Here is a 12,925-nt window from a genome sequence, read left to right as displayed (position 1 = left end):
GGGGGGGAGCGGCGGTAACCGGGCGAAGGGCTGGCTCCGGGCGTGGGGCTCACGCCGGGACTCCCCGCTTCGTTCTCTGGGCCTTGCCTGTTCCCTCGGCGGGGGTTCGGTCACTGCTCTGGCTGGGATCCTTCCCTGCCCCCCTTCCCCTCAGGGCAGGTCCCTTCCTCCCCCTTTCCCCCCTCCTTTCCCCTCAGGGCTGAATTTCTCCGTCCCGGTCCCTTTCTTCCCCTCCCCGGGGCCGGCCCCGCTCCCTCCTCTCCTCGGGGTGAGTGGCTGGCCCCGGTGCGGCCCTCCTCTCCCTTCCGGCTCTGAGTTCATGCTGATGTCCCACGTGTGCCCCCCCCTGTAGGGAGGTGAAGAGGTGGGGGGGTACCCAGGTACAATTTTCTGCCGCTGCTCTCCGTGGGCTCTCTTCACCGGCTCGTTTCAGGTACCCTGGGCTGTGTGTTTATACTGGGGAAGAAAAATAGCGTCGGCTCCGGAGCTGGTGGTGAAAGGCAGAGATAAGCTTGCTCTTCTCTTCTGACCCCCGTCTTGTTGTGGAAACACTTAGTACCTTTGGGACATCTTGACATTTCGGGCATCTGCTGTAGGAGCTGCTGCAAAAAAGACCCAAAACAGCTGTCCTGAAAGTTGAGGGATCTGTGTAAGAGAGAATCCTTCTCCTCCTCTTCCCTCCTCTTTTTATTGCAGTGCTAACTCAGCTTGATGGGAGAGAGCAAACGCTGGAAGCACTAATGTACAAAGCATTTATGTAGCGGAGGTGCCTTGTGGGTGTTTCTGCCTCTGGACCTTCACTCATTCCCCCAAACGGGTGGAGGAAGGTCGGGGTTTCACTAAAGTATGGTGAGGCTGAAGAGCCATAGCTAACTCCAGCATGCGTGTGAAGAGAGGAGCGTGAGCTCACCCGGGCAGCGCTCCCGCACACTGGTTTGGGATGGGCGAAATGTAGGTCAGCTTAAAAAGTCCCTGTCGTCTCGTGGATCTGCTGCCTTTGCAGCTGTGCTCGCTGGAACCCTGGCATGGCCCTTGGGCAGATAACGGCACCTGCGAGTCTGGCCCAGGAAGTGTTTCTTTTCATCTCACCTTTGCTTTATGACCTGAAGTGGTGTCTTCGAATGTCTTCTAATATCTTATCTTAGAGTCTTACGGAAAAATATTAGAAACATAATTTCCCTATGAATAAGTTTAGTTGTGGATATTTCTTTTCACCTTCTTACTGCTTGTTAAGCAAAGTTCATTTTCTTACATGAAGTGTTACAGTTCAGTCACTGGTTTGAGACCTCTGATGCTTTAAAAAAGAAAGCTGATATTGCTGCTGTGCACTCTTACTTCCATTATTGAGGTGTAATGCTCAGGGACTATAACTCAGCTGTCTGTGTGCTTTTCACAGCATCTTTTCTTGTGTTTCTTTTCCAGCTTACTGACAGCCACACAGAGCAGCAGACTCATCTAGCTGTATTTCAGGCAGCAATCCTAAAAGCAGTAGCTAATTGCCTTGGTGGTTGCAAGGCATGGGCAGCCTTAGTGCTAAGACCTATGAGCACAGCCCTGTATCTCTATTCGGTCTCTGGGGTGGTTGGCTTATCTTTCTTACAACTTCTGTTATTTCAGGCAACATACTTTGGAGCTGTTACATGTTTCTGGTGGTAGTGATGGAGCAGAAGATGGGTGTCCTCCATAAGGCTGATAGGCTGGGCTTTGCATGCTCAGTTATAGAGCAAGCTCTTCCCCCTTCCAGAGAGGATGTCATAAGAGCTTTTTCCTTCCAGTGACCTGTTTGGAAAGTGAGGGGGGATATTTGAGACCCATCACTCTGCAGACCAACACCTTGAGCAGGTTCTGGTATGTCCCTGTACAGGTACCGGGCCGTAGAAGTGTGCAGCCCAAGCTGTATGGCAGAACACGTTTTTCTTTAGGACTAGTAGAATTCTAGGGACAGCTTTTAATTACGGAACGGTGGGATTTACGGCTTTAATCTGAGCTTTTCATTTCTAGGACGAATGCTGTGCAGAAATTCCACTGCCTTACATCAGGCCTTTCGATATTGTAAACATCTTAATAGATTTCATGTGCTGGGTGTCTGCATGGTGCGACTAGATGCTAATAAACAGTCATCTTGACAGGAGTTTGTGCCTGAAATACCGAGACTTGGGAAAGGACTCAGACCCACTTCCTGAAGAAGATCTGTAGAGACATTCAGCCCACTTGGTAGTGCTGCATTTTGGTAATGAGCCTTCTTCCATCTCTTTTTTTTTTTTTTTCTTTCCTTCCTAGGATGTTTTCCTGTCATCCTGGCTGCAGGCATACTTCTCGGGCAACTGCAACAGTCAGGGCATGAATAACAGTTCCTGGAAGAGCAGTTGGGGCAGGCTTTACTGATGATAAGGTACACTCTGGTTTCCAGCAGGGTGCTGGCAGCCTGTTCCTGGGCTTGTGTTTCAGAAGCAGCCTTGGAAGTCCAAATTCCTGGGTAGACCAATGCTTTGTCTGCCTGAGAATGCAGTGGGCGTTACTGCTGCCGGCGAGCTACGACCGCTGGCAGTGTGGCTGTGCTTTCAAATTGAACACAAATTGCTGAAAAAGTCCTGTGGCAAAAATAGGTGGAGCGAGCACACAACTCCGGCAACTTTGGTGTAGCTGGAGAGAGACAGGAAGTGTATCTCAGGGGCCAGGACCTGATTAGCAAGCCTGAGTAGTCGCACAAACCCAAGTGCGAGAGATGTGGAGCCCTTTGGGTGTGTTTTAGTGCCTGCTGGAAGAAGCTTCCATTCATTAATTTGGAATGGGTGTCTTATTTGTATTTATTTCTTTTTAAAGTCATTGTGAGTGGTTTACTGTGTCATAATGCTGGCAGCTCGGCACAGCGATGGGCGTTGGGACTTGCCACCGGCTGCATTTTTTTGGGGACAGTCAGAATTACGCCACTAATTCCTCCCGTCAGAAGCTTGGGGTTTTTTGCACGTGGATTTGGTCTGGAGATATTTTAAGTCTCCATTTAAATTATTTAATTCAGACAACTACTTAAAGGAGAGGTACTAGTAGTCTCAGAAGTCTGTGTGTGCACTAAAATGATAGTGTTGTGTATTGCCTGCCTTGGTCGATGGGTGGGTTTTTCAAGCTGTTACGTATAACTTCAGTTGCTCTCAGTAGGATCTATTCTTTTTTTTTTTTTTTTTAGTACAGTGAGCAGTGGAAGGTGTGAAACATGCCACTGAGTCGTGACACTTAACCTTATCTCCTGGACTCCTACTGGAAGATAGATATCTGGGTACTGATGTGGTAGTTCCTGTGTTTGAAATGGAGCTAAAGCTAAATAATGTGCTGATCAGCATTACTCTGAGGAGAAGTAGTTTTGTTTTAAGCAAGTTACTGGGTCAGGAAAGTCTAGGGGAAATAGGGGAGGGATAGGCAGGGAGAACAGGAAAAAAAGAAAAGGGCCACTTAGCAGTGTCCAGGTGGCTTGAATAAGTTATTCTTGTCAAAGCAAAGAGATGTGAGATAACGGAGTGTTTTACTGAGCTGGGATAATCTTGTTCTCAGCAGCCTTCATGTCACTTAGAGAATCTGAGGTTTATTTTGGAATCTCTCAGGAGTGATGTTTTTCCTCTGGGTCAGTGCTTAAGAGCTTGTGGTGATTTTAAATTTGTAACGATCCTTGAGAAAGCTTAATTTCCAAGGACTAGAAATCATGTTTCTACTGAATGACACCCTTATCCTAATTACCAGCGTTGCTGTGGTTCCTTCCCCGTGTTTGTGAGGGGAATTGTCAGTGGAAAAAGCACTGGGCTTTGGGGAAAGATTTCAACATAGGGCAACTGCTACCTGAAGTCATGATGCCTTCTCATAGTGTTTCTGACCCAAGTTGGGGGAAATTTAAATGAAGCATGACTTCCTCGCTGGCTTTGAGAGAGCCCAACTCCTTTGCTGATGCCAATGATGCCTGTCTGTTCACGAAGTGACTTCTGGAGGCTGTTTTCCTCCCTTGTAATGAGGAGGAAAGTTGATGAGCTGAAATAAATCTGGGAGTGTATGTAGGTGTCAGGGTGACCTGAAATGTTTTCAGTTGCCTTCTGTGGACGAGTGCTGGATTGCTCACGCTGTCTGCCTACCTCTGTAAGGAGGCCAAGCTACTGTTTGCATTTAGATAAACACTTGGACAAGATCTGTAGAGGCATCATGTGATATTACTCCATAGTATAAAAGGTGATGAGGATTTGTACTAGCTAGAATCTTTGCTTGGGGAATATAAGGATGGAAAATGGCCTCAAGTAATATATTTTGTCTAAAGCTCTTCTCACACTTCTCTCCTATACTGCTTTGTAAATACTGACATGCTCTTACCAAGCTGGTGATGCTCTTATTGCTGTTTTTCAATTGGAAAAAGGAAGACAGCAGCTAGGTTTTTGCAGCCTTTGCAAAACCAGAGTTAGGAACAGATTCATGCTTCTACTTCCAAATACCATCCCAAAGATGTGATGGATTTTTACATTTGATGAAGGAGGGGAGGGAACCCTCCTTGATGCTTCTTGCAGACAGTTTTTGCTTGAAGGTACCTGGAGGCCAGTAGTGGAAGGAGCGCTTACCCTCATCCCCGTGGCAAGTACAAAATGTTGTTGGCTAAACGTGTTACCATGGGATAGCAGAGCGAAACAGGCAGCGATGTTGACAGCTGCCTGCAGCAGAGCAGCGATGCTGCCTAGAAGACTTTCCTCCTCTCGCCGTATTATGCTGTAATGCAATTTGAGGAAGATGACAGCAGCAGCATAATGGGGAGGCAGGAAAATAAGCTTTTTCTCCCTTGCAGGAAACCAGCAGTGTAGGGTGTTTCATACCTCCCCTGCTGCTAGGATTTCCAGCTACAGATGAACAAGATGGGCAAGACCCATTACCAGTAACTTGGATAGCATAAATAGTTCATGTCCTCTCTATATTGTTAAACCGGAATCCTATTGTAGTGGAGCAGGCTTCATTGTGTATAAACTGGGAGGTGCCCTTGGATCAGCCACGACTAGCACAGACCAGCTTGCAAGGGCTGGAACGCACCTCACACTTAAACACGCTGTCTGAAGAGTGCTCCTCAGCTTAATGTTTTTGTGTTTGTTTAGCAGTTTGTGGCTGCTTTTACTGACCCTCTGTCCCAGATGGTTTAATAATCTGTTTGATGCTGTACTGTTGCAACACCCAGGAAAAGAATTTATATTCTGCTATGTGAAGGCTTAAACAGTGTTGGACACTTGACTGCGATGACTAAGGGGTAGGCACGCAAATCTGCAGCCTGGATACAGTCGTGTCCTTAGAAAATAGTCTGACTGCAGCCTGTGTAACCTCTTAGCTGTGGCCTGTAGTTGTGCTGATAGTCTTCCGTAGGCAAAATATTTATTATCCTTGGGATGAAATTGTTAGGTGCCTTGTGGTCTCTTAAATCTGCATGACTGTTGACCTAGAGAATTAATGTGTAGTGCTTCTTTCCTTGATTTTTAGCTGGCCAACTGATAACTTGTTCATTTGTGAACTTTAATAGACTCAGAAAAGAATAATGTTGAATGTGGAGCATCTCTAAATCTGGCCATGATGCGATTTCACTGCTTTCAATTCTGATGTAGTGGTATGCTTACCTCAAGTACAACCTCTTTGCCTTTCTTCTATTTTAGCATATTCTGCTTAAACCCTTCAATGGCCGCTGCCACGTGGCATGGATGAAGTCAGCCTGGACAATTGTCGTGAGGCTGGAAGGCTGCCCTCAGTTTTTGCTAGCGAGAGTTTGCTTGCTGGCCTGGAATTGGTTGGCTGCAAGGCTAACGTGTGGCTGCAAACAAAACTAAACCCAGTTTTACAAAAGCAGTTGCTGGCTGGCTTGAAAACCTTGTAACAATTGGTCATCCGTGATGCTTGAGCAGTAAGGACGTAGTTACCATTCCTCAGGTGGGTTGGTGTCAGTCCTCCTTGTGTGCCAGTTGTTGGGTGCAACAGGCAGCTTTTTTGACTATTTTCAAGAGGAAATAGGTGCCAAGGGTGGACTTGCTCAGGTGTTGTGCGTGCCTTGCAAGGTTTCTATTGGTATTTTATTCTCAGTATGTAAGGCAGTTTAAGACTCAGTTCACTGCAGAGTGATTTTGGCCTCTTGGCTCAATATGGCTCTAAGCTGGCTCTTGTATGTATTTAAGCTCTTCAGATGAATGTGCAAAAGCGTCTTTCAGAGACAGTGCCTGACCTTGGACTAGGAGTGCATACAGTTTGAGTGCTAGTTAGGCACAGTGTCAACTATTAGGCTGCAGTTTAAGATCTTTCCCCTTCTTGCAGTTTATTTTAACATCTTAGTTCTGTTCTCCCACTTAGGCCATGGTGGATGTGTGAGAAGAGAAGGTATCTCATCTGAATCCTACAGGGCATTTCTTTTCAAAGCTGTAACAAATTCTGGTGGAGCTCAGTGTGAGAGGAGGTGACAAGCTGTGGTGTAGAAACATGATCGTCTTAAGCAGGTATTGCAGTGAAACCTCTCTTAACGTGAGGCCACAGCTTTTGGCTGCCACTGACCTTTGAAATTATGGCAAGTGCAGATGCTTAACATGGCTCAAAGAAAGGGTATGGCTGTAATAACCAAAATATGTGACCTGTGAAGTGATTCTTTTTTGGAAGTCCCCGATTCTGAGAATTTGACACCTAGACTTGTTGGTAGCAAGCTTTTAAGTTGATACCTCTGAAAGTACTGTGCGGATTGACACAGAAACCTTCCTTTTTGCTAAGGTGGGCTACTGCAACAAGTCAGGATATTTTTCTTTCTGTGCCACCTCAAGGTCAAGTCTTAGCTTTTATATTGTCAGCAGCTTTGTGAAATGAGGTGAGGTGTGCTTTGTAGACTGCAGCCTGTCTTGAAAGCAGAGTTTCTTGTGACAGGTTCGGGTCACTTTTAAAACAAAACAAAATAAAAAAATACCCCATTCCTTTTCACATTTGCTCCTGATGGTGCATTACGCTTTTTTCTGGAACGCACGCTTAGATGGCTGTTTTCAGAGCTGGTCTGCTGGGCAGCAGCTTAACATCTAGGACGCCATTGCAACCTATCAGTCTTTCATGTTTTTAAAGTCTTCTGGCTGTTACTGCAACTAAAACTGACTCTTTGTGCTTTCTAGCCCTCTTGACTTAGGTCTAGTTGGTCCCTTGCTGCTGCTTTTAATAGCAGTTTGCTGGTTGTGTGCAGGCTGTCTCCTCCTTGCTCCCAGTGCCCCCAGCAAGCAGGGCTGCAAGCAGAGCAGGCTGCTGGTTGCTCATCTGTGTGAATGTCAGTGCTGTAGCCTGTCCTAGGGATATTCTTAAAGTCCTTTCTTTCTCTGTTTCCTCTCCAGTGAAAAACGGTGCTAAGATTGTAACCTGAAGCTTCCTGAAGACGTGCATCCAACTTGTTAAATAACCACTTAAAAGGTTGCACTTGGTTTTCTTTGTTCTGTTATACCTTTTAAAGGTGACATTCAGGATCCGTTAAAAAAAGGAAAGAAAAAAGGAAAAAAACTACTAAGGATTTGGAGAGGAAATGCTGTGTCCTTTCTCCTGGAGAGCTCTATGAAGTACAAGCAACAGAGGAGTGCTTTCACGTATGTCCTGGGGCACGTAGGGCATTTCTCTTTTTCTTTTCTGTGTGGCCGCTGGGTTGATGGGGAAGAGGGGGCAGTTGCAACTCATGTTACGTAGAGCTGTGGTGGGTATGTGCAGCACCCAGTAATCCATGGAGTCTGGCTTTTTCAGACAGCAGTGGGTTTAATAGCAGTGCTACTCAGAGAAAGGAACCTCTGCCCCCTTCTCTTGGGATACATGTGAATTCAGGGCAAGAAAACTGGAAGTAAAACTTACTCTGGAAGTGGCAAAGCTGCAAAACACATGGTTTCGCGTGCTCTTCCGTTCGTCCCCACCCTTATACCACAAAATCAGAACAAAACAGTTCTTTAAAATGATGGTTTGGGAGATAGGCTGTGAGCCCAAAGAGGTTGGTGTGTTGTGTGTGCTGTCGTAGCTAAATGCTGAGTTGCTAGTGTCTGAATTGTTGCTTGAACATGAAATGCCAAGCTGGCACCTGTGTTAGTGTTGTGGGAGGGAGGTTTTGGCTTTTGAGGATTATACAGTATGATGTTGCACATGCCAGAAGCCTGAGGCAGGCAGAGTAGTACCCTTTACAGGAATTAACTGCAGAGATGCCTCTTCTTCCTTCAAAGCTTTGAATTTGCACTTTGCTCTTAAAATTAGCTGCTCAAGGCAATGGCATTAACTCTTTTCTAACCAGACTTCGTAAATTTAACTTTTTTTCTAGGACTCCATTTAATAGGGGAGGCAGATACTGATCCAAAGTTCCCCATCTCTTGTGCAGAATGTGCTTTTTTTGTATACATCAAAATTAACTGTCCCATGCTGGTCAGAGAGATGTGACGATATGGAGCCCTGTTGTTTAGCAGAAGGACTGATGGGGATCGTGGGAAGGCACTGAAATGTCCAGCAGTTGACCTTGATGCCAGTCATCAGGGAATAGCTTGAAGGCATCAGAAACTTTCAGTTGAGTTGAATTAGTAGTTGCCCATTTTTGGAAAACAAGTAAGACTATTTTGAAACAGATGTACATTTTTGAGAAGAGCTCACAGAGCAGAGATTGGTTTTGCCAGGGAAACGGGGATCATTGTAGGTGGCCAGCTGTTAAGTTAGGTGAATAGGATAAAACTGCACAGGCTTCTTTCCTCTTGTACTTTGTGTTAACAGAGGCAATAAAAATGGAGATTGGGTATTTGAAGAAATTATGGTTAAGAGATACTGTTACCTTAACAGAATGATGAACCACGAGTGAGGCTGTTTGGAAGTCTTCTGATGTACAGACAGTTAAGATGTTTCCTGTAAATCCTGACTTGCAAAATGGGGAAAGTTTAGTTAGGGATTTGAACCCAAGTAATTCCTGAAAATCCGCTCTCTTAATTGCTTCTGACTAAGCAATTTTCATTAGACTGGAGCAGTGCCACATAGATGTAGCTCATACCCTGTTAACGCAGAGCCTCTCTTTACCAAAAACACACCAGAAGATATTTTGAAATGCCATTGACTGTAAAGATGCACAGCAGAGCTCTGCACAAAGCTACAACACATGGTCCTTGTTCTAGCCACAAGCAGGGGTTTAGTAAAGCCAGAGCGCCCTGTGTCAGTGAGCTCATAGTTTGCTTCTCGTCCATGCGGTGATTGCTAAGCGCTCGGCAGTAATCAGGAGAGCTCGCGTCAGTGATATGTCTTGGTGGAAAGGACATCGCTCGCTTTAGTGCATTTCACAGTGCAGCTTTTCTTCTTGGGTAAGAGAGGGTGAGGAATAGGGAACTTCTGTGAGATAACAGAAGTTGTGATTGCTGTCAGAGAAAGTTGAAGAGTTCCTGTCCCTCTTGTCCATCTTAATAATGTTCTAGCCTGGAGCACTGCTTCTGAAGCCAGTTACAATGTTGGTGTGGCTGCAGAAATAGTGGCCGTTCTTCTGAGATGTTTTCTGAACAATGTGTGTGTTGGCTGTCTTGTATGTATGGGGAGGTAAACGTTGAGTTCTGATTTACTTGCCACAAAATGACTCTAATGTTACACCGTATTATGTTTTGGTGTGATGAAGTCAATTCTCTGGCTTTCTGTAGTAGAACTGTGTTACCCGGCTCTTATTGGAGACAAATTTGTTCACTTCAGCTTCTGTTCCTTGATTTTTTTTCTCAGATCTCGGGAATACTGTAATCTTCTGAAGACAGACGTGTCTGTCTTAAAATAATTTGGTAAACCAAGCCAGCTGCTAATGCCTTGTGAAACACTTAGGGAGTGTTTTAAAACTTATAAGCCAATTCTGTTACTAAATTATCTTCTGGTATGTTGTTCCTCTTCAGCATGTGCTACAGGTCCAAAAATTGGTTGCAGAACTACATGGATGCAGTTGCTGTAAGTCTACCCTTGTTCTGTGCTCCTAAGAGGAGCCTTTGTGCGATATCTGTAGCTGGCTGTACTGTCTGCCTAGCAAACCAAGCTGCTGCTGGAAACCAGGTGGTCTTGCCAGTGAGCCACTGCCGACACACTCCTGTCTTCAGGAGGCCAGGGTAAGGTTCTTGGGTTGGCACCAGTGTTTTGGTTTTGGTGTGGTTTCCCACCGTTGCCTGAGCCTTAGGCAGGCCCCTGTGTTAAACCTGCTTGGCAGAAGCCCTGCTGCAGGTCCTCAATTTAACCTCTGGCTTTATTCCTTTGTGAGGTGTGATGCAGCAGTGGTAGCTGCCTTGTGCATAGCAAACGGCTTGTTTGTGCCCAGCGGTTCTTGTCGAGCTTATGATCAGGGGATTTCTAATTTTCGGTTGGGATGATGCTGCTTAACAGGATCAACTGCTGTTAAATTCTCCCTGCTTTTGCTAAGTGACTGTTACAAGGAGCAGCCCCCAGCAAATCGTGAACCCTTTGAAACGTTTCAATGAAATACTTGACAGTAAGTCGGCCTGGTTTATTTGCCTTCTGTTGTGTTTTGGTTTGGTTTTTTTTTTTAAGGGTTGAATTTTTAGCTTTTCATTTTGCTGGTTGTCACAAGCCATGCATTATTTAAGTAGCTTCTCTTTGTTTTAGCAGCTTGAAACGAGCCAGAAATTCACCTTGCTCACAGGCTACCAGCAGACATGTTTGCTGCCCGCAGGCAGAAAATAGGAGTTGATGCTCTTCTGTCAACTTAAGTGAGCAACAGTAGTGTTGCTGTATGGGGGAGAGGCTAAAACACACAATGATTTGATGTTGCTGACATCTCTTTCAAGTTGTGCTCCCCCCACCTGTTCGGCTGGGATTTCAGTTCCTACCTCCCCTGCAGTGCTTTCTGTCTAGTCCTGTTGCCTTGAGCTAGAGCCAGAAAAGAGCACTTTGAGTCTAGTCCTGTCTTGGGTATGTGGGAGTTAAAGATTTCAAATGCTGTAAGTGTGTGTGTGTGTGGAAATACATTATTACCCTCTGTCTAGGAGGGGGGGTCTCAGCACTATGAAGATGCTCATTGCAGCACAAATGTGAGGTGGAGGGAGTTCTGCTCCAATTACTGCAGTCCAGAAATGCCTGCATGTACCGAGAGTTTAAATATATGCACAGTAACGATGCATGCTATTTTTAGTTTAGGCTAAAAATATGTAACGTGGTGTTTGCAGGGATTTTTGAATGGGTTTTGGAAATACTTGTGTAAGCATTCACTGTGATTCTGAGACCTGCTTCACCTCTTAGCAGCTGATCCATCAACTCATAGTAGTGATTGGGACCAGTGGTTTTGTACATTAAATTTTTGCATGTGTAAGAAGCTTGTTTGGGAAGTATGTGTGACTTCAACTGTCAGTCTAAGTCCCTGATGGTCTCTGATTTTTTTTCCGGTAGCTGTTCTGTTAATGGGTTGTTCTCAAGCTGCTGTAGGAAAAAACCTTAATGGGGAGGATTTTATTGCCTGTGCAGTGAAACAGCTTGGATGGGCAGTGTCATGAATACATGGAGTAATGTGGAAAGCAGAGGGGAGATTTGGTGGAACTGCATCCTCAGCACGGCAGTCTTCACAAGAGATGACAAGGTCATGACAAGAGTTTTGTGTTACCCCGATACTATATAGGGATGCAAGGCCCCGAGTCCAGTATGTGTGCTCTGGTGCAGGTGGGAGTTGAAGAAAAAGGAGGGGGGGCAGGGGGGAAGCTTGCAAAATGTGCATCTGTCTGTTGCTGCCAGGTCTTTTTCTTTTAAAACAGTTCTAGTATCCTGTCCTTGACTGTAGTGGAAAAAAAAATGATGGTCATGTTAGAGCGTGGTTATAGGTGGCCTTATTCTTTACCTATAAATAGTCACTGAAAGCACTGAGGTAGTGTGGCATAGCTTCTTTCCATCTGTCTTGCTTGCTTTTTATTATGTTGTTTATGTAGGGCAAGACCCTAGGGTGGCACTGATCTTGTTACTTGACGTTCTTGGTGCCCTAGTGCTATAAACATGAATAAACTTCTTATTCATGCTACTGGATGGAACTGGCCCATGCTTATAGATATTTGTTTAAACTTGAGCTCTGTATTGAGTATTGACAACATGAATTGCTAGCTCTCGGTGGAAGCTTGGCTTTTACCCTCAAAACAGTGCTTTATTAAGCTGCTTGGGGTTTTATGCAGTCTGTTATGAAATAGAAAAGTGGTACATTGCCAGTTCTTTTCAGGTTTGGCTTTTTTGTTGTTGTTGTTGCCTTGACTGTGTACTACAGTTAATGCTACTTATTATAGTCCTGCTTTTAAACAACCATGAGTCATTTGGTGGTGTGTGTGCATCTTTCTCTCGTATGGGGGGTAGACAGTCTGTATCCCCAATTTAATTTCAGAATATTTCCTCTGCCTCTTTGTTGATTCTTGAGGTTGAAGTGTGCAAGTTCCTCTTTAGGGGAACCAGAGTTGCCTATAGAGAATACAGTCTTCGTGTTAGTCTTGTGGCTTATCTCTTGTTCTGGGACGTAAACAGCTGTGGTTTAGCTAGCACTGGTCAAAGCACCATTTGAACTATTTGGGAGAAGATTTTTTTTTTTTTTTGTGACTGCTGAGCATTGTCGACCCACCCACATGTACATGCACACCCAACTCTGCTAACACATTGCCTGTCCCTGTAGGGGACAAATATCCAAGCCACTTAGCTTTGCTCAGAGCAAATCTGAGCAGACACCTGGCTAGCCTCTGTCTGCATCACTTGATGCTGCAAGGGCTGATTTGTGGCTTTTACGAATGTCCTTGTTGCTCCTCAGCCACTCTTGGAGGGATGCTTGGCCGTTTTTGCCTGCCAAGACATTCCTTTGTTGAGTGTTATCCTGCGTGAAGGTGGCTGAGACAAGGTGTGGTGGCTATGCAGGGGCTGCTGGTTGTTGCTTTGTAGGACCGACCTGCTGGGAAGCAGAAGTGGT

General features: G+C 45.3%; 2 protein-coding genes across 3 annotated transcripts in view; one reads left to right on the top strand and one right to left on the bottom strand.

The window, feature by feature from the left end:
- LOC113485769 (urotensin-2 receptor-like) overlaps window positions 1-578 on the bottom strand; it is a 2,721-nt gene extending 2,143 nt beyond the window's left edge. Inside the window, 1 exon segment of the mRNA XM_026859167.1 lies at window positions 560-578. Coding sequence (XP_026714968.1) covers window positions 560-578 — 19 coding nt within the window.
- RNF216 (ring finger protein 216) overlaps window positions 273-12,925 on the top strand; it is a 79,857-nt gene continuing 67,204 nt past the window's right edge. The window contains exon 1 of one of the 2 annotated variants that reach the window (XM_026859033.1): window positions 273-285. The gene's annotated coding sequence lies outside the window, so the exon portion shown is untranslated. Of the gene's footprint in view, window positions 286-413; window positions 434-12,925 lie in introns of those variants that run through there. The other variant, XM_026859032.1, reaches the window with a different exon arrangement.

Source organism: Athene cunicularia (assembly GCF_003259725.1).
Source record: "Athene cunicularia isolate RWA chromosome 14 unlocalized genomic scaffold, athCun1 chr14_part1, whole genome shotgun sequence".
NCBI classification, from domain to species: Eukaryota; Metazoa; Chordata; class Aves; order Strigiformes; family Strigidae; genus Athene; species Athene cunicularia.
Note: the sequence above shows the minus strand (reverse complement) of the source record. Positions and strands in the feature narration are given on the sequence as shown.